At 38.1% G+C, this 22364-nt stretch overlaps 1 protein-coding gene across 1 annotated transcript in view; it reads right to left on the bottom strand.

Moving 5' to 3' along the window:
- LOC115420536 (casein kinase II subunit alpha'-like) overlaps positions 1 to 18867 on the bottom strand; it is a 30028-nt gene extending 11161 nt beyond the window's left edge. Inside the window, 8 exon segments of the mRNA XM_030135854.1 lie at positions 900 to 983; positions 2317 to 2333; positions 2336 to 2375; positions 2500 to 2521; positions 2523 to 2548; positions 5670 to 5771; positions 16654 to 16765; positions 18161 to 18867. Of these exon segments, the coding sequence (XP_029991714.1) occupies positions 900 to 983; positions 2317 to 2333; positions 2336 to 2375; positions 2500 to 2521; positions 2523 to 2548; positions 5670 to 5771; positions 16654 to 16765; positions 18161 to 18264 (507 nt within the window). The 5' untranslated portion in view covers positions 18265 to 18867.
- Positions 18868 to 22364: the final 3497 nt, after the last annotated feature.

Below are 22364 nucleotides of genomic sequence, written 5' to 3'. Positions count from 1 at the left end.
GCTCCCTGAGACAGCGCCTCCTAAACTGATGTTTTACTTTTACCTGTACATTTTTGTTCTGGTCTACCTGTGCTCAGTCAGTCTTCTTAAGTATGTGTGAGCTTGTGGGTTTGCATGTATATGTGTGTGTGTGTGGGTGTGTGTGTGTGTGTGTGTGTGTGTGTGTGTGTGGGTGGTGTGTGTGTGTGGTGTGGGTGGGTGGGTGTGGGTGTGTGAGAGTGTGTGTGTGTGTGTGTGTGTGTGGGTAATATAAATTATGCAAATTACGATCAATGATGAATCGGCTGCGTCCGGTGCGTTTTGAATCTAATCAGCAATCGGTCGGATGTTACCGAGCGGTTTCCTGCAGGATTCTTCAAATATTATAAAAACGACGCGAAATACTGAAAAACAGCCAAATTCTGTGGCACTTTTAAGGCTTATAGCCCCTTAACTGTCTGGCACTTAAAGAGTTAAATAAGAATAATTAAATATAAACCAAAAACAAAAATGAACCTCCACAATATCTGCATTTGAATAAATACCTAAAACTACTGATACAGTACTTTTTAATATCGATACAGTATTATTAGTGATATATTGCAGAACCGATATTTCTTACAGCCCTACTGAGTATAACTGTAAATAAAAGCAACCCTTGAGTAGAGGTGAATGACTGGCCTCTAATACTGGGAACAAACAACAAACCAAACTGCTATTGTATGAATCTAATGTATATGCTTTTGTTTTAAACACCATGTGTATTAAAGCCTGTTCTAATGCATCCTATTAATAAAACAATGGTGAAAGACAGAAAATAGTCAGCGGGAGTGGGGAGAAAAAAAAAAAGAGGGGCTGAAATAATGCATGTCTGTGGGCGTGTGAATAAAAAAAAAAAGGCTATATAGGGCACCACCCACCTTTCTCAACTGGTGGTCGATCATCACATTGTGGGGTTTGACGTCACGGTGCATGATTCCCATGCTGTGACAGTAGTCCAGAGCCTTGAAAACACACCACACACACCACACACACACCACACCCAGTTAGAGAAAACCAGGATAAAAATATGCAGTCCTGTGAAATGTTCTAAACTCTGCCAACACATGCAACTGAGGGGGTGTTTTTTTTTTCTTTTTTTGATAAATGGTAATACATTTCTTTTTTTGTTCAAAGTGTTTTTATTACATATCGAGTCATCCAGAAAAGCATAATACAGTCATTATACCTATTTTTTATACCCAAACCCATGAAATTCCAACCCTGTTTCACTATAAAACGATAATCGACAATAATAATAATTGCTAAAATTTCCTTAGGGGGTCAAATGAGTGGCCATTTTTGTCAAAAAAATTGTCATAAATGCCATAGAAGTGTGTAAATAATGCTAATCCATTTGTGCACAGACTACGTGATATTCTTTGACAGTGGAAGCTCTGTTTTCATAAATATTGGATTTGGAATAGCACGTGTATGTTGAAAACTTTTGCTGGTGGATGGACGTGACATTACCCATGATGCTCTGGTCAGTCCCAGTACTTTATTAGGAATAAACTTCTAGACTTCCTATTGCTAATGTGCTCTTCTTCATAAATGTTGGTATTGTGGATCTAAAACAATCCCAGCTGACCAAAACACTAAATGTGTCAGTGGACGGATGTGACATGGTTGTTGTGGATCCCATCATACTGATGCTCTGCAGCCATGTCAGCGTTTACACTAATGATCCCTGTGCAAAAACTAGGAGCACTATTATTTATTGGATAGTTTAGCATCAGACTAAGAGGAAAGAACAATAGAATTGTTCTTTCTGTATAAAAATGCTTCTTATTGTAAAAGTGTTGATGTAAACAGTGCTGTGTCCATTCTTCATGTATGTATTGGTGGAACAGAAGCAGGATGGATCAGCACCATACTCCAGATGAACCTGTACAAATAAAACATGTTATATGGAGGAGAGATCTGGGAAAAACTGGGGAATCTAAAAGAAGAGAGATTTGTTTTTCAGTTCAGTTCACAAATAGAACTTGGCCATTTGTGACATGAAAATATAGCATTAATTGTGTGAAATGGACATTTTTGAGCTGAAAACAGTTCATATGAGCATCAACATGTTGAACAGAACTGAAATCCTGTCCATTTGAACAACTGTCATTTATCAACACAAAGTTCCTTTGCGGATTCACTGAGACTGATTTCTTATGCGCAAAGACAGAAATAAGACCTCTAAGCACATTTTAGCCGTAGTAAGTTTTATTTTTATCAATTACTAGAAATTCCAGGAGCCCCCACGGTTGAAAAACACTGAACTAGACAATCGTGTGCCGACGGTCTCACCTTCAGTAGTTCATACAGTAGAAACGGATATCATAATCTGTCAACTTCTGGTACAGCTCCTGGAGGAGGGGAAAAAATGGATCAGGGTTCTAATAAGACTGAAAAAACATTCCAAACTTCACCCATTTTTCCCTCTGAATGATTACTGTCCTACAGAGGCATGCAGCAGACAGGTGATTGTACCTTAAAGTCTGTGTTTGATGCATTCAAAGACGAGCGCTGGAGTTCTGGACTGTAGAGCCACCACAGAGAAAAAACAAAGAGAGAGAGAGAGACGGGGAAGGTCAGAAAGTCAAATCACAAACAGCAGGATGTGCTTCATTACTGATTCAGCCCCTCATTCAGACAGAAAACAGAAGTCATCACCGTGTCCACACCACAATCTGTCGTAGGTGAAGCCTGACAGATGGACGGACAGAGACGCACAGACACATGCAGAAATAAACCCTCACTCGCTCGTTCGCTGGAAACTAACAAACAGTCAGGCGCTGCAGGGTTTGTAACGCCGCGCCGACAGTGGACTGGGCCAAGTCCGAGCGCTTCCACCCTAAAAATACGCTTCCTTCCTGGTCTGTAGATGTTTTCCAGCTTTGAAAAGGTCTTTTGGGGGGTGGGGTGGGGTGGGGGGGGTCAGTCTGTTGACAACACAAGCTTGGTTTACAGGGGATAAAAAAGTGAACCTGAAGAAAAGGCTTGATCAATACTGGACAGAATATTAGGTTTTTAAGGTAGGGCTGGGTACGCAGACAAAACTGATGAATGTGCAAAGCAGTAATACAAGAAAAAATGTGGCTATTTTGAAGAATCTAAAATAAAAACATGCTTTGAGTCATGTCACACTTTTTTTAACGACATAATTCCATGTGTTTGCTCATAGTTTTGATGCCTTCAGTGAGAATCTATAATGTAAATATTTCACTGTTTTAACTGTACACCTGTTTTTATGTCTTCTTAATCTATTCTTGTATTTTTAGTCTATAATTTTGCTTTTTAATCTTCTGTACGACACTGTTTTTTTGTACAGCTACTTTATGTCTTTAATCTATTCTCATATTTTATTTATTTTTATTATTTATTTTTTAAAATTTTGGTTTTCCACTGTTAGTTGCTTTGGAAAAAAGCGCCTGCCAAATGCATACATGTAAATGTAAATGTAAATAGTCATGAAAATAAAGAAAAACCTGGTGAGTCCAAACTTTTGACTGGTAGTGTATATTGCAGAGTTTAAAAAAATTGCAATGTCAGTTTTTTCCAATATCGTGCAGCCTTAAAAACAACCTAAAAAGTAGCTAAAAATGACCAAAGAGAAGACACAAAACAGTGTACAAAACGCAAACAAAATCAAAATCTTTAAGGGGAGGATTCAGTCTGAGTCTGAGAGCAGTTAAAAATATTTACAAACTATACATGGATGAAAAAATTGCCACATGTAAATGCAAAAGAGACACAAAAAACCCGTACAATGCACCGCAAGATGAACATATTACAAGCGTGTGATTTATAGATATTAACAATCAAGGATGTGAAAATCATTTTAGGTCAATTCAATCTGAAGTGGGTCAGACCAGTAAAATACAATCATAACAACCTAGAAATAATGAAAAACGCTAATTTTTGTCTTTTTTTAGTGTAAAAACAAAAAAAATAAAATTATACAAAAAAGTTTATATTTACAGACTATCCTTTTACAAAAAATGTGAATAACCTGAACAAATATGAACAATATGAAATTTCTTAAGAGACGTATGTAGTATTTTACCAATATTCTGCCTGTTATTAAATATTTGGTGTATTTGTAGATCCACTGTGATCTGTACTTTGTAATGCACATGCATAAATGATAAACTAAGGCCTGATATTGTTAAAATTGCACTTATTTTCTTAAGAATTTTCAGGTTGTTCATATTTGTTCATGTTGTGTTCAACTACAGTTCGAAGATGTAAACATTTTCAATACGGAATTTTACTTTTTTCACTCAAAAACAGAGAAAACTTTAGTGTTGACATTATTTATAAGTTCTTAACCTATTATTTATATTATTTTACTGGTCCGTTCCACTTTAGATCATATTAGGCTGTATGTGGAACGGAACTAAAATGAGTTTGACACACCTGCTCTAAACCCTAAAGAGAAATCAGCCACTTCTATGCTCCATGAATTCAGATTATAAAAATTAAAAATGAAAGCTCCACCATATAAAATCATCAGAAAAAACTAAGAGCAACATTTGATTCATCCCACATACCAGCAACATCATGAAAACAGCATCCAGTCAACAAACAATTAGCATCTTCCCACAATTTATCATTTCACTTGCAATTAGGGATGTAACGATATGAACGTTTCATATCACGGCTGTTGTGACCAAAATGATCACGGTTATCATTATTATCATCATCACGGTATCGTTCAAATTGTGCTCAAAATGTTCAAAACGTACTGATACACACACTGAAATAATTTAACCAAGTTGTATTTTTTTCAAATAAATAAATAAAATAATTGGTACAATGCACTTTCTGTTGCAGAAACATTCAAATATTAACCCTTAGTGGTCTGAGCCTATTTTGTCTGTTTCTCAGTTCTTTTGATTTTGCCTTTATATACTATATAAACAAATGTTCTATACCCATGTTTGGAATCTGTTTTTCAGCATAACTTCATTTATCTCATCTGTCTTATTTTTTCACTTTAACCTATTATAAAACATAAAAGGCCAGAAAACACAAAAAAAATATAAAATCCAATTTGAAAAATGTAAATAATTAATTGCATAAATAACACACAGATGCTTAACAAACCTTTTCAAAGACTTTAAAAGTGAATATTGGTTCCAAATATCAGGTATATAAAATTAAATTGTAATAAATTAAAACTATACTCAAATATTTGACATTAAAGCAGATCTTTACATGGGGTTTTTTTCCCCTAAAAGTGCGGTAATCAAACACGGTTATCATGAGAATTAGAATTTAACGGTAATACTAACTGTCTGCAATTTTACCGCCATTTATCGTTATACCGGTAATCGTTACATCCCTTCTTGCAATCATCTGAAATGTCAGATTTCTTTGAACTGATCGTCGTACTTGGATAAAATGCTTACTTGCACTTCGACAAACGCAGGCGTTTGATCACACGCTGCAGGGAAACCCAACATTTGGGTTGAAAACAGTCAATGACAAAACCACAGCAGGATTTACAGGATGTTCTACTCAACTACAAAAGGCTTTTTCAGGTGTTTTTTTTAACCCCACAGGAAGTAAACAAAGCTTTACTGGAAAATAAAGCCTGTGTTCAGATTCAAACTACCCACTGTTGTGTCTTTCTCATAAACCAGACAGAATCCTACCACTGGGTCTTTGACGGTGTCCACCAGGCGGATGATGTTGGTCCCTCCTCGCAGGTTCTCTAGGATCTTGATCTCTCGTTTGATCTTCTTCTTCTTGACCGGCTGATTTGACAGGACACAAAAAAACAAAAGCGCTTCAGCTGATGAGCTCACACATCCTAAAGCAGTGACAGATGCCTGGAGCTGCTCTCTCCGCTCCGACCTGCTGACTGGGCTGTTCCTGCTGCAGCGTCCGCCTGTCAATCTGAGCTGAGGCCTTCAGGCCCAGGGCTACATTTAAAAGCCTTAAAGAAAACTGATCACTGCATTTGTATGAATTTGCTTTATTTAAAGTTAACTTGATCATGGTATTTATGAACTTGCATGAATTCAATCTAATTAGATCATTGTGTACTGAGCAAAAATATAAACGCACCATGTACAGTATTATGTAGCTGGAGACGCACGGCCCAAAATGAGCTCATGATGTCTTATAATTGTAAAACATGGTGAATTCTCTTGACTATAAACAAATTTTGTGTCTATCTCTGCAAGTGAGCACTTGCTTAGTGGTCTAGTGACTCCACCCTAGGGATGCAACGATATGAAAATTTCATATCACGGTTATTGTGACCAAATTATCACGGTTATTATTATTGCAGTATTGTTGAAATTGTTCGACGGCGTATTAGGGCCACATAAGAAAAAAAATACGCATGTGACTATGAGAATAAAGTCATTATTTAACGAGAATAATGTCATTATTCAACGAGAATGAAGTCATAGGTTTTAAAAAAGTCATTATTTAATGAGAATAAAGTCTTTGTGCCTTTGTGCCTAACCCCCAAATGAAAGGAGACCTGCACAAAATGTTCCAAGTTCTACATTAGTTGATGAGTACGTACGACTTCTCATTATATTATGACTTTATTCTCGAAATATAACAACTTTATTTTTGTTAAATAATGAGTTTATTCTCGTTAAATAACAACTTTTTTTAAACAACTACGACTTTATTCTCGTAGTGACAAGCGTTTGTTTTTCTCTTATGTGGCCCTAATATGCCGTCGTAAAATTGTGCTCAAAATGTTCAAAAAGTACTAATACACACACTAAAATAATTTAACCAAGTTGTTTTTTGAAAATAAAAAAAAAAAAAAACCAAAAAAACAAATAAAATAATGGCACAATGTCCCTTCTGCTGCAGAAACATTCAAATATTACCCTTAGTGTCTGAGCCTATTTTGTCTGTTTTTCAGTCCTTTTGAGTTGCCTTTATATACTATATAAACAAATGTTTACTATACCCATGTTGGGATCTGTTTTTTCAGCACAATTTCATCTATATCATCTGTCTATATTTTTTTCACTTTAACCTACTATAAACACACAAAAGGACAAAAAACAAAAAAATATATAAATCTGATTTGAAAAATGTATATAATTTATTGCATAATAACACACAGATGCTTGACGAACCTTTTCAAAGACTTTAAAAGTGAATATTGGTTCCAAATATTAGGTATATAAAATTAAAACTGTAATAAATTAAACTATACTCAAATATTTGACATAAAAGCAGATCTTTACAAAGGCGTTTTCTCTGGAAAAGTGCAAGTAATCAAACACGATTATCATGAGAATTACAATTTAACGGTAATACTGACTGTCTGCAATTTTACTGCCATTTACGTTATACCGGTAATCGTCACATCCCTACTGGACTTAAAACACAATGTCTGTGCGCTGTCATCACCTCCTTTCATATATTTAAATGCCTGACAGGTAACCCAACACCGGCCTGGACTGTGTGCCACGTTAAAAAGCCCAACACATGAAAACAGCAGCAGCACCGACCGTCAGCCTCCTTCAGTTCTGTTACACATGAACAGCTAAAGTCAAAACGGACGCCTCTGTTCAATTTGAGGTCATTTTAAACATCTTAATGGAATCATTGTGGTTCCTTGTAATGACCTGCTTGGATAATCTAATAATCCAGTCCAAGTAACTGAACACTGAGCCTGTTAACGTGACCATAAAAAGTAATCAGATCATTTTTAATAATCAGATCTGACGCGGTTTACATGCACTTCAGAATGTGACAATCGAAAAAACAATGGTTCATGTTTCAGCCACTGTTGGATTTCTTTCAGAGTATGTGATGATAGACTATACTTCCTGTTATTGTCTTCTGCTCATGTTGACTGTCACTTCTGTTTTCACACATGTTCAGACATAAAAGAATGAAATGAATCAGATTTAACAGGCATACATGCAGAAGACATCTGAGTATTGGAGAGAAACCCAGGGGATTATCATAAGGTCCGGATCCAGTTCAATAATGTCTGTGGTTTTAAACTCATAACTGATCTCCATGTTTTAATACATGTATGAAACAGGTCTGAGTAAGTACTTTCACATGACACATGGTACAAATGACACTGACGTTCACTTTCATTTGATCTGGTCCATAATCAGATAATGTTACACTGATATTATACAAATGTTCACTGTTATTCAGAAAACATTCCCACTAGGACATAGGGGGGATTCTGATAATATCCAGATTTATGACGATGTTTTGGACATGTACAGAGTGCATTTGGAATACTGACACACTGATGAAGATCTTCTCTGGCAAACAAACAAGCGTTAACCGAGCAGATACACACAGGTCAAAAACTGGACTGTTTCCAGAACGCATTTGAAGGAGTCAAAGTGGGAGGTTGTGTCCAGATAGTGGAGCATCTTCGAAAAAAAATTCTGGTTTTATCAGTTTGCGCGGCTGCATGTAAACACTAACACTAGTGAAATATTGATTTTCATTTACCATAAAAACCCATTATAAAGAGTCTCATCTTTGTAGGAAAAGGGCCAAAAACTGAACCTATGTTGCATGTGAACATAGGGAGATGGTTCCCAAAGTAGGCCATGTAGCTCAAAGCTGAGGGAGTACAAAATAATTTATTCTAAATTCAAACAACTGTATCAGTGAAAGGTTTGCATACAGATGGGAAGTGTATGCACCAATAAAACACTTCTATTGTGTTACTTATCACTGAGCTGCACTTTGTCATACATGCATATGCACCTTTATTTTCCTCAGTGGTAGTTAATGTCTTTTAAATGGAAAATGCGTTTTACTTATGTATGTGTTTTTAAGTGTCTGTCTGTCTTTTATAAATGTTTACTATTCTTTATCCTATTTCTTATCTTATTGCTGGGACTCAAGTACACATTACATTCTTCATATCCTCCCGACACCCAGTAAGTAAACATTTTCACATTTTACATTAAATAATTGCCTTAATTGGAAACAGCTGATGCAACAGTTTTTTCAGATACATTTAAAAAAAAAATTTTAATATAATGTCCTTTTCAGTGGACATTATGTAATTTTTTTTATTTTAACCCTTTCATGCATAGTGGTCACTCCAGTGGACAGCTATTCTACAGCTGTTCTCTTGTATATTCATGGATTTTGTTGTTTTACTTGCATATCAACGTTTGTGCAACACCCCATACATTACAATTCATACCATTTACTGTTCCTGTTCCTGCTAAACCTGATCTGCAGTAACATATTTGAGTCTAAATCAGTTGCTAATTGTTATCAGACTGTAATTTAAATTTCTTTTTAAACAAAAAGTTGTTGTTTGTTTTTTGCATATTATCTGATTGATTAATAACTAGTATTATAGGATGTTAAAATGTGAGGAAGCATCAGATTCACAGCATTAAAAATGATTTTATTTCATAGTTTTCACACAGTATGTCAGTAAGTACATGTTTCTTTGCTTCAAAAATTAAATGCATGGTGTCCAGCTGAGGGGACATTTTTCTAACTCCATGCAAAATAGTTTCATAAAGAAATTTCAGTTGCATTGTTTTTCATGCCTAAAGAGGAATAAAACATTCAGGAAAAAAATCTTTATTTCGGTAATCATAATTCATGCATGAAAGGGTTAAAGTAAAGCTGTGAAACTCTGGTCCACTACAGAGGACACAAAGCCATCGCTGGGTCTGAGGAGGACATGCCACACTGAATAAATGACAACACATAAACCTTGAACCTTATTTTTCCTCACTTTTGGTCAGTACATTACAGTGCCAGTCAGATATCAGATGTTTGTGGATGTGGTGTTCGATGCTGTGCGGCTGCAAAACAGTATTTTATTTATTCATTCATGTGCAGTTATAAAATTTTTTCAACTCAATTGTACAAGCCTTCATCTGTCCCAAGATTAGTTCTATAAGGTTTACATTTAAATGTGGTCTCACTGGCATTTGAGCCTTTATGTGTAAGGAAATATGGATTTAAGCCAGGGCTGTCAAACATGCGGCCTGGGGGCCAAATGCATCCCTCCAAAGGTTCCAGTCCGACCCCTGGGATGAATTTACAAAGTGTATAAATTCCACAGTCCAGGCAGTGAGACTCATTTTAGTGTTGGTTCCACATCCAGACCAATCTGATCTACAGTCAAATAATAATAGCAGAAGAACCCACAAAAAGAATGACTGCAGATTTACTACGGGGTTTGATGGAAAAAAAATATTAAACTATGTCTATAATAATGACAACTTCAAATTTTTGTCTTTGTTTTAGTGCAAAAATAACATTAAATTATGAAAATATTTACCTTTACAAACTATCCTGTAACCATAACATGTGAATAACCTGAACAAATATGAACAACCTGAAATGTCTAAAGAAAATTAAGCACAATTTGAACTATTTTCTGCATTTTCTGTGTTTAGTGTCTTTGTAGATCTGATCCATAATGCACATGGACAAATGAGAAGTTTAGCTATAATTTGGTTAAATTGCACTTATTTTCTTAAGAAATTTCAGTTTTTTCAGGTTATCCACATCTTTTTTGTTTGGATAGTTTATAAAAGTAAGTATTTTTATAATTTAGTGTTGTTTTTTTTTGCACTAAAATACAGACATAAATGTGCAGTTGTCATTACTTATAGGTTATTCTGTTCTTATTTTACTGGTTCGGTCCACTGCACATCAAATTGGGTTGAATGTGGAACCTGAAAGAACAGTAGTTTGAGAACCCTGATTTAGGCTATTTCTTTCTTTTTTTTTAGTGTCTGTTTTTACTGTATCCTGTGGACCTAGTTTTTGTGTCCTTAATAAAGCTTAAACGAATGAAGGAATGAATAGAAACTCTGATACGATTGTGAATTATGACATCAATCTGTCCTCCGATGGTTTGCCTTTTTATCCGGCTAGCTAGCTCCAGAGCACGGAGAAAATGCTTAGCTATGGGTTGCCATGGTAACAACAGGAGTGTCAGTGACTCCGCATCTATGCGGGTGACACACTTTCACAGCTTTGAAGAAGCCTCACCCAAGTCTCCCAGTCGTCGTCCACGGCGCTGTGCCAGTGGCAGCGTGGTGGATTCTGCTCAGCACTTCTGTCACTCTGCATGTGACACTATTGTGACGGGACGTCGCAAGTCACATAAAACACACTAAAAAAATAAATAAATCTGATTTTCAGAGGCCAGAACATCCAGACTGAGATCCGTACGGAGAAATCCCCTCGGAGTCACATTTCAAAACCACCAAATGTGGTTTAAACCCCATTTGCCAAATGGGGTTTCATGTGGCTTTCTGCTGTCCAGACTTTGAAAAATCAATCTGGATAATGACAATAAAAATGGATTTGGGCTGGTGGTCTGAACGCTCTACATCACAGGTGTCAAACATGAGGCCCGGGGGCCAAAACCGGCCCGCCAAAGGGTCCAATCCAGCCCCTCAGTAGGGCTGTAAGAAAATATCGATTCTGCAATATATCACGATATTTCATTTCACAATACTGTATCGATATTAAAAAGTACTGTAGCGATATTTTTAGGTATTTATTCAAATGCAGATATTGTGGAGGTTCATTTTTGTTTTTCTTTTTTGTTTATATTTTCACTGATTTTCACATCTTTGATTGTTAATATTGTCATTATAATTTTTGCATTTCACAAATTCATCCAAGGGGTAGGACTGTGTATCGGCAAGAATCTGGTGATATGATACAAATCACAATACTAGGATCACGATACGATGTATCACGATATATCATGATACTGTTAAAAAGGCAATTTATTGTTTGTTTCTTTTTTTTTTTTTTTGAATGATTATTTCCTTGAAGAATGGGCTCTATGCACAGCTCCACTACTTCCTGAACTTCAGGTTTTGTTTCTATTTTATTTATTCTTATTGAACACTCTTCTATTCAATAGTGTTCGTTCCTTTGTTGGGATTGAACTAAAATCCTGTTCTGATGTTAGTTCTGAACTAACAGAATATGAACATTTGAACAGGATCTGAAACTGTAATGTCTGTAAAACAGACTTAAAATTTTAATACAGAAAATTTTGTGATATAACATTAGATCCCGTTCTGAACAAATAAAAATGTGTTGAATATTTGTGCAGATTTCTGGTGGAATTGAATGGACTCTATGCACAGCTCCACTACTTCCTGAACTTCAGCTGGGTCCTTTATTTCCTGTCTTTCATTATCGGACACACTGATTCTTCCAGGTGTGTCTAATTAATCAGTAGTCACAAGAAGTGGCAGACACACCTGGATGAATCAGTGAGACCAATAATGAAAGACAGGAAATAAAAGACCCACATGAAGTTCAGGAAGTAGTGGAGCTGTGCATAGAACCCATTCTTCAAGGAAATAATCATCCAAAAAAAAGAAACAAACAAAAATTGCCTCTTTTAACAGTATCATGATATATCGTGATACATGGTATCGTGATCCTAGTATTGTGGTTTGTATCGTATCACCAGATTCTTGCCAATACGCAGCCCTGCCCTCGGATGAATTTGTGAAATGCAAAAATTATAATGACGATATTAACAATTAAAGATGTGAAAATCATTTTAGGTCAATTCAATCTGAAGTGGGTCAGACCAGTAAAATACAATCATAACAACCTAGAAATGATGAAATATGCAAATTTTTGTCTTTTTTTTTTAGTGTAAAAAAGGAGAATTACACAAAAATGTTTGTATTTGCAGACAATCCTTTTACAAAAATGTGAATAACCTGAACAAATATGAACAATATGAAATTTCTAAGAGACGTATGTAGAATTTTAACAATACTCTGTCTGTTATTAAATGTTTTGTGTATTTGTAGACCCACTGTGATCTGTACTTTGTAATGCACACGTATAAATGATAAACTGAAGCACAATATTGTTAAAATTGCACTTATTTTTCTTAAGAATTTTCAGGTTGTTCATATTTGTTCGTGTTGTGTTCAAGTACAGTTTGCAGATGTAAACATTTTCATTACGGAATTTTACTTTTTTCACTCAAAAACATAGAGAAAACTTTGGTGTTGACATTATTTATAAGTTCTTAACCTATTATTTATATTATTTTACTGGTCTGGCCCACTTCAGATCGTATTAGGCTGAATGTGGAACTGAACTAAAATGAGTTTGACAGCCCTGCTCTACATGATCAAGAGACAATACAGCCAAGTTAGTTAAACAGAGAAAATATCCCGTTTCTCAGAACAGAAATGAGAAACCAACACACATCATGTGTCTCCAGATGCAATAAAACCATGAATCCAAAGCTCAGTTAAAGTACCACCTGATCACAACGCATCCAGAACGTACAAATAAAGCAACACGTCCATCATTACGACACACAGATCATCATGAATGTGTTTAGAGCTGCAACCGATTAATCAATTAGGTGCTTGAAGCCAATGCAAAAATTCCCAATTCGATTAATCGACTCGAATTGATCGAAGGGAGATATTCTATGTCTGTTTTCCTGAATTGAAGCTTTTTTGTGCGTCACAATAAGCGTCTGTGTGAAACACAACAGTGGAACCAATGTTTAACAGCAGAGAAATGAAGGAAACAAAGCTTTGGTTCAGGAGAACTGTGGTTGAAGGATTTTTTTTGGATCACTTTGAGTCGATTAATTGGTTGCAGCTCTAAATGTGTTAATTCCAAATTAAATATGGATAAATAACCCTCTGTTTGGTGTTTTCTATTGTTTCATTAGTATCTCAACTGGGAGTAAACATGTGCTTAAATGCTGAAATCATGAAGGTCCTTGGAGTCTAATTCTCAATCCCAGTTCACCCCTTCACCCCTCTGTTCTGCGCGTTCATGTGAAGGGGTAGTGTTGTCCCGATTCTTGATTAGACAAACGGGAAGGGCTAAGGCGGAGGCTGTTTGACCTTGAATGGAAATATTCCAGGACCACACTATGAACGGAGGGGTAGCAGAAATCTCCCATAATTCTGTTCAAATCATTGGCAAAATAGAGGTAAACACAGCCAAAAGGTGCGGCAGTGATGAAAGAAACACACAGATGTACACTACCAGTCAAAAGTATGGACTCAGCTGGTTTTTCTGTATTTTCATGACTATTTAAACTGTAGATTCTCACTGAAGGCATCAAAACTATGACTGAACACATATGGAATTATGGAGTTAAAAATAGTGGGACATAACTCCAAGCGTGTTTTACATTTTAGATTCTTCCAAATAGCCACATTTTGCTTTCATCACTGCTTTTGCACATTCTTTTCATTCTTGGATGAGCTTCCTGAAGTTGTCACCTGACATGTTTTCCAACAGTCTTGAAGGAGTTCCATTGATGCTAGATGAGCACTTGGTGGTCATCTGAGCTCCATCTCATGTCATTTAAATGAGAAGGTGAGTCCAAATTTTTGACTGGTAGCGTACACATTTTCTTTGTGAACAACTTAATCATTTGATCGACTGTTTCAATGTGTTATAGATCGCATTTCTGTGGTTTGTAGTTGACAGGTGTAAAAAGATGACCAAAGCCCATGGAACAGAGAAGGTTCCAGCTGCTGACGACATGATGAATACTTTAGGAAACAAAGTTGTCGCATCTGTTTTAGGGATGCAACGATTACCAGTATAATGATGAACCGCTGTAAAATTGCCAACGGTTAGTATTACCGTTTAAATTCTAATTCTCATAATAACCGTGTTTGATTACTGCACTTTTCCGGAGAAAACACCTATGTAAAACTTTGTTTTTATGTCAAATATTTGAGTATAGTTTTAATTTATTACAATTTAAATTTTCTATACCTAATATTTGAACCAATATTCACTTTTAAAGTCTTTGAAAAGGTTCGTTAAGCATCTGTGTGTTATTTATGCAATAAATTATATACATTTTTCAAATTGGATTTTATATTTTTTTTTTGTGTTTTCTGGCCTTTTGCGTTTTTATAGTAGTTAAAGTGAAAAAAATAATAGATGAGATAGATGAAGTTGTGCTGAATAAACAGATCCCAAACATGGGGATAGTAAACATTTGTTTCTATAGTATATAAAGGCCAAATCAAAAGGACTGAAAAATGGACAAAATAGGCTCAGACCACTAAGGGTTAATATGTGAATGTTTCTGCAACAGAAGGGACATTGTGCTAATTATTTTATTTGATTTTTTGTTGTGTTTTTTTCAAAATACAACTTGGTTAAATTATTTCAGTGTGTATTAGTACCTTTTGAACATTTTGAGCACAATTTCAACAATACCGCGATAATAATGATAACCGTGATAATTTTGGTCACAGTAACCATAATATGAAATTTTCATATCATTACATCCCTAATCTGTTTATAGCGGTATCTAGAGCTGCACAATATATTGTTTGAGAATCATTATCGCGATGTACGTGTGTGCAATAGTCACATCACAGGTCCTGCGATGTCGGAGGCAAATGAACTCAGTGTGTTCTCATCTAATTTTAAATGTTTTCTGACACACACTGTCCGCAGCCATCCACCAATCACAGCCGTTCTTACTCAGTTTGGAGTGAGTCGCTGGTAACAACATTGAAAAAATGAGCAACGAAGAAGAGAAAATCACCGTAAACAAAGACTTGGTGCCAAAAACCAAAGCAACATCAGTTATCTGGAATTATTTCAGCTACAAGAAGAATTAAACTGAAACGTGTGTTCTGTGTCGACACAAGAGGAAACACGACTAGTTAGTTTGACCATTTACATCAACACCACACAGCTATTATAACCTCCTGAGTATTTTTTGTTTGTTTATTTCGAGCATTTACAGAATACATGCAAATTCAAAATTCCAAAAATCAGTCATCTATACTTGAAAGGAGTGGGAAGAAGGAAAAACTTATTTACTCACACCCCCATTCTCATCATCAAATAACTGCAACATAACATTTTAAATCCTCACTCCTGTCCTTTGACTTCAAGCCAGAACAATGAACCAAAACAGGCCAAAACCAAATTAGAATGAACTTATTTAAATACTGGTCGGCTGTGGCTCAGTTGGTAGAGCAGAGTCATCCTCTGACCAAAGGGTCAGCGGTTCAAATCCTGGCTTGACTGTCCATATGTCAAAGTGTCCTTGGACAAGACACTGAACCCTAAAATTGCTCCCAGCTCACTTGGGCACCATTAAGGTGTATAAAATGTGCTATTTTAAGTTCAGGCCATTTATTTGACAGTATTTACATTGTAGAACCAAAATGTGTGAAAAATAGAAACAAAGTACATTCCTGGGGGTGTTTCCACAGGTAACACTTAACCCTCAACTTACATTATAATAATTACAAACCAACAATGATAAAAACAAAAAACTACAATACCACAAGTGTTTTTTCATATCGCAATATATACTGCAGGGTTAAAAAAAAAAAAAAAAAAAAAAAATCGCAATGTCAGTTTTTTCCAATATCATGCAGCCCTAGTGGCATCGATGACGGCTGATGATGTAACAAGTTGCAAAGGGTTGTCCAGTTTCATAGGGGAATGTTTCAAGCCCTAACCCTTGCAGCTCTGGTTCAAGGGGTAGTGTCAAGTGCAAGGGCCAAGGGGGAGGGGTAAGTGGGGGGGGGGCAAGGGGTGAATTGGGATTGGGCCTTAAAAATCTGTTCTAAAACAGAACTCTGCCATGTTCAACAGCTCAGCAGACAGTGGAACTCCCTGGAGCCGGCTTACCTTCAGGATCTTGACCACCACCTTCTCATTGTTGGTGATGTTTATGGCCTCGAACACTTCGCTGTACTTCCCTCTGCCCAGCTTCCGAACCAGCTGATAATCCTCTTGGTTGCTATAGGGACAAAAAGAGGAAAGCAGTGCAGAGCGCGTGAGTCAAAGTGTGACAAAACACGAGAAAAATATTTTCAGTGTCAGCGTGCGGTTGAAGTCAGTCTGGGAGCTGTTCTTGCAGAATCCTCCCTGAGACGTATGCTGCGTTCCAGGACGGTTTTTGAACCCATAAGTCAAAACTTCAAACCACGACTCACGAGTTTGTAACGTTCCAGGCAAGTCGCACCAAACTGCCCGAGCACAAGGAATTGTGGGAGTTAGATGTAAACAAACCAGCATGGCAGGACCGTATGTATGTTCATTTACAATCATTTCTATCCCAGAGGTATTTGTTCTTTGCTTATTTGAGGGAAACAGAGGAGGAAAAACGACACATAAGGCAAGAGAAGCTGTTCTACCTTTTATGTTATTGTGGCATGTTTGCTGCAGTGCATTGTGGGTAGTGGGCATGTTGTTGTACATGTGTTATTTTTATGTGCAGGAGTTCAGCAGGGTTGTTGTGTTAGTATTAGTTTTGACTTAATATGTGTATGGCAATGTTTATTGGCCTTTTTGTGTTTATTTTTTGTATTTTTGTACATTTGTAAAGTTGCACCCTGAGCGAGAGCCATAGGACGAGCAATAGCTATCCTGTTGTGAGTACTTGATTCATCGGACAATTTCCTGATTATCAACTTAAAATCATGATCTCTGCTAATGCTTGACACTGGGCTAACTTCCTGCTGAGCTTCCACTTACCATACATTATGTTCTTTGTGTATTTGGTTTTGTACTTGGTAATAGTTTAGTCTTGCATTCATTGGACTGAAAACTAGCTAACACTAGAGTAGCTGCTGATTATGCAGAACAATTACAGATAAATAATATCAGAGCAATACCTTATTTTAATAAACAATCTGCATAAACACCACATCCACGGGGGCTGCCATTGCTATGTGACGTCAGAACTCAGAAGTGGGAGAACATGGATCTAGTACGAGTTCACAGGTGGAAGTCACAGGTTTGACTGACATTCCAGTGCATTTACACTGGTAGAAGGTTGGAAAAACACGAGTTCTGGGTTGCCTGGAACGCGGCAGTAGCCTGGATGTGGGAAAAGAAGAGCTCTGGTGTTGTGATCTCATGGCAGAGGTTATTTCAGTCGACAGATGGAGTGAATGTGGGGACAGGGATGGAGTAAAGAGGTGTTAGACAGAGCAGAACAGCAGGACGTAGGATGGGAGAGAAGATGAGAGACTGTGCTATCACTGTATCATCACATCCTGGGCTTATCTGTGCAATAATAGACCCCCCATCTGCTCCAGACCACCCCCCCCCTTCTTCCTCCTGTGAGAAAACATGCAAACAGAAACAGAGACCACTGATGCACATGCATGAAACACTCAAACATCCTCACTTCCAGTTGGGGACGTGGGCCTCGTAGTCCCAGTACTCCCGGCTCTTCAGCGTGTTGACATCTGCGTACACACGGGACTTGCTACCGGCCACCGGACCCGGCATGGCGAGACCCGAGCCTCGGCAGCAGCGGGGCGGGCAGGGGGCTGTGAGTGCCGGGGAGGACGGGCACACCTGGAAGGGGTGGTGGTGGAGGTGAAGGGCGGCTACGGGATTTGTGCTGTGTGCTATTTAAGTGGGTGTGAGGTGGGACGAACCAAGACAGCTGCCCCCCTCCCTCTGCAGAAAAGAAGAGAACCAGAGATCCAGCCGGGTTCGGCCGCAGGAGGTGTCCGCCGAGCAGCGCCTCTGGTCGGATTGTCAGTAGCAGCAGAGCCGGCGCCGGGCTCCAGCGACGGGGTGGATTGTAGACACCGGGGGGACGGGGGAGGTACTGGGGGGCTGAGGTAGACTAGATACGGACCCCACAACAAGGCCACAGAGAAGGAGGAAAAAGGGGCTGATTGAAATAGCACGGGTTAAAAGTCCGGAGCTCCTCCGCACGGGCCCCGAATGCGAACTGTGCGCGAGGGAGCGGAGGGGCTTCCTGCTCCGGCCGATGGACGAGCGGAAGAAGGGGGCGAGCGTTCGTTCGGGGGTCCAGTGTTAGCTATCAATCAACTGTTGATGTGACGGATCGGTAGCGGGGGTTCGCCCGGAGGGAGAGAGGGAGAGGGGGGCGGTGGAGTGGCGGAGAGATCGATGTTGTTAGCTAACGTTAGCCCGCGATGCTACCTCTGCGCGTAGATGTCGCACAGACGGGGAGCCCTCGGCGCCGTGCACCACCATCGGCAGAGCCCGCGTCATGTGCGACCGGTCGTGCGGGAAAAGCGGCGCCACGGAGCCCGGTTTTACCAGACGCCGACGGTAGGGCCCGGGATTCGGGAGGGAGGGAGGGGGGGTGTTCTTCTGCAGCCAGCAGACCTCCCCGGTCGAAAGCGCAGGAAGGGAAGCGGACTGCGATTGAAGAGAGCGAGAGAGTGACCCGGATGTAAAAGCATCAGGCTGCCGGGGTGAACAGAGGACTGCGACGGAGGAGGCCCGGACAGCGCCCCCTGCCCGACTGGGAGGTGTAATAACATACACCTGGATTAGGACAGAGGTCTCAAAATCATATTAGTTTTGTTTTTTTTTATTTAATTTTTTCATATGACTAAATGTGGGGGGGGAAAAAGTTTATATGAGTTACTCACAGCTACTTATACTCTGCATTTATTTATTTATTGAGTGTTGATGTGGTATGACTGTGTTTGTGGAGCGGTGACCGCATTGGTAATTTCTGAATGTCCTCTAGGGGATTAATAAAGTCTATCTATCTATCTATCTATCTATCTATCTATCTATCTATCTATCTATCTATCTATCTATCTATCTATCTATCTATCTATCTATCTATCTATCTATCTATCTATCTATCTATCTATCTATCTATCTATCTATCTATCTATCTATCTATCTATCTATCTATCTATCTATCTATCTATCTATCTATCGATCGATCTATCTATCTATCTATCTATCTATCTTGTCCAAAAACAACAAATGGACATAAAACATTCTGCTGTCTTTTTGACAGACTTGGTGTGACACTGGATTCAACTTAACTTGTAAGAATCATGTCAAAAACATTCAAATACGGTGAACTCTGCTGCTAGAATGTATTTGCACTCTATGATCTTCTCACATATTCAGCACTGCATCACAAGTTGATCCCAAACAGGTGTCAACATGATTAAAATTATGAAATAATTTTACCAAAAAATCCTGACATAGAAGTCCTTTCATTCATTCATTTTCTGAACCCACTTTATCCTCACTAGGGTCACTGGGGCCTATCCCAGCTACTTATGCAGGCCCGTAGAAGTAGGGGGGGCTCAGCCCCCCCACTTTTGTGGCATCCAAAGAGGGATTCTGAATTTTTAGCAGTAAATTAAAATGGTCTATTTAATATAATTACACCAGGTAATGAGCTGTCTCTTACCCCCTTACCACGATAAATGACGAGAAACATTCTAGAGGTAATCACCTTTATTTTGTATGGAGCAAAACAGTCATTGTTCTGAAATAGCTACTTCATCACTGAATCGCTGAAGTTGAGCCAATAGTTAGCAGCAGTTTACAGACTAATACAATAATCTGAAGTATCTAAGACATTTGCAATGTAAAGTGTTGAACCTTGGATTTGTATAAATATTTATAAATGTGTGTATATACATAGTGAAGGTAAATATTGTATCAGTGTATATGAGTGCTGAATTGAATTTACTGAATTTGTTTATTATGCATTTATGAATGAATGGTGAAAGTCTTGTGCAGCCATAAGTAGTGAAATCATGCTGAGTGTAAGCGAGGCTAAAAAAATTGGGGGGGCAGCCCCCCCACTCAAAAAAATCACTTCTATGGGCCTGCTATGGGTGAAGGTGGGGTTCACCCTGGACATGTCTCCAGTTCATCTCGGGGCTGAACATGTAGAGACAATCACTGTCACATTCACACTATTATCAGTGCATGTGTTTGGATGGTGGAAGAAGCCGGAGTATCTGAGAAGAACCCACACAGACACTGGCAGAACATGCAAACCCCACACAGAAAGGTCCCCACACATCTACTGGTGTTGGAAATCGAACCAAGGACCTTCTGTCTGTGAGCCACCAGCGCTATCCACTGCACCACCGTATGACTTAGGAGTTATTTGTCTGTTTAGTTTTGTGTTCAAAGTTAATTTGCCTTTTTTTGTTCATTAATTTAGTATTTTTGCTAATTGTTTATTTTGATTTGTTTTTTGTTTAACCTTTAGAAGACATTTTTTTTTTTTTATGGTTATTGCTTTCATTCTTAGTATTTAGCACCTTTTTATTTTGTGTTTTGTTATTGGTTTTAGACCTATGGGCACGTGGGCATAAATAGGGAGCACCAAGTTAGAGCAGCATGCACCCTGGGTGGGCCCACGGTTTATACCAGACAACCAGTCATTCACAGACAGACAGGACAGGATGAACAGGACAGACAGCACCGAAGGCCTTGGTTGTCGTTTAGCTGCAAAATCCTGAAAATAAACCACTTGAAACTACATTTATGATATGGACATTGTATTTTTGACTGCGTAAAACCACAAACCCCATGGTGCATCTAGTGGTTATTGAGTTATGGTACAGTCTTTAAGTTCAGTCACCTTTAAGTTGATTTACTTGTTGACGACAAATAGCCACTAGTTATTATGATTTACTAGATTAATAAATATTATTATTATTATTAATAACTAATAATAATGATAAACCTAAAATTGCCCTAGGTGTGAATGTAAGAGTGATTGGTTGTTAGTCTCCTGTATGTCACTCCTCGTGATGAACTGGCAACTCATCCAGGGTGAACCCCGCCTTCGCCCATAAGTAGCTGGGATAGGCTCCAGCACCCCCATGACACCTAGTGAGGAGAAAGTGCATCAGAAGATGAATCAAATAAATAATAATAATGATAATAATACAGCCTTGCATTGCAAAACCATGTCTGTCTCATCTCCCCAGCAGTCCACTGCTAGAGGATCAGCGTTGTTTTACTGTTACTACTTTCATTATTATATTGTTACTATTATTATTATTACTAGCAGCACCTCTGATGTGCCATTTCCCCTTTACTGCTGTTTCTCTAATTATTTCAATATTATTTTCTTCCATCTGTGTACTGTTTGTGTCCTGTACATACAGTCTGGTGCTGCTGGAACCTTAATTTCCCAGAGGGACCAAGGGATCAATAAAGTTCCATGTGATCTAATTTAAATGTTCAACTCAATACTTACCTTCAGCGGCTTTTATGCATCTCTTTATTGACTCAGAATTAAATGAAACTAGTGTCCACACTAAACAAACGCATACAAACAGGTAATTAAAGTACATGATTATAGGGTGCGATAAGACGACATCACCAAGATGTAACTTTATAATGAAAAAAAGTTTTATTTGTTAGTGCTGTGTGTAACTGAATGACTACATACATACATACAGATAATCTTAGCATGAATGTACACGTACTGTACGTCGCCACAAAGTTTTTTTCTGTTCTTTTTTTTTTTCTCAACATCATTCACAATACTACAGTACAATTGAAAAAGCTATAGAGGGAACAGTGCTGTGAAGGAGGGGGATAGACGGGGGGGGGGGGGGTGGGGG

Source organism: Sphaeramia orbicularis, chromosome 6 (assembly GCF_902148855.1).
Source record: "Sphaeramia orbicularis chromosome 6, fSphaOr1.1, whole genome shotgun sequence".
In the NCBI taxonomy this organism is placed as follows: Eukaryota; Metazoa; Chordata; class Actinopteri; order Kurtiformes; family Apogonidae; genus Sphaeramia; species Sphaeramia orbicularis.
Note: the sequence above shows the minus strand (reverse complement) of the source record. Positions and strands in the feature narration are given on the sequence as shown.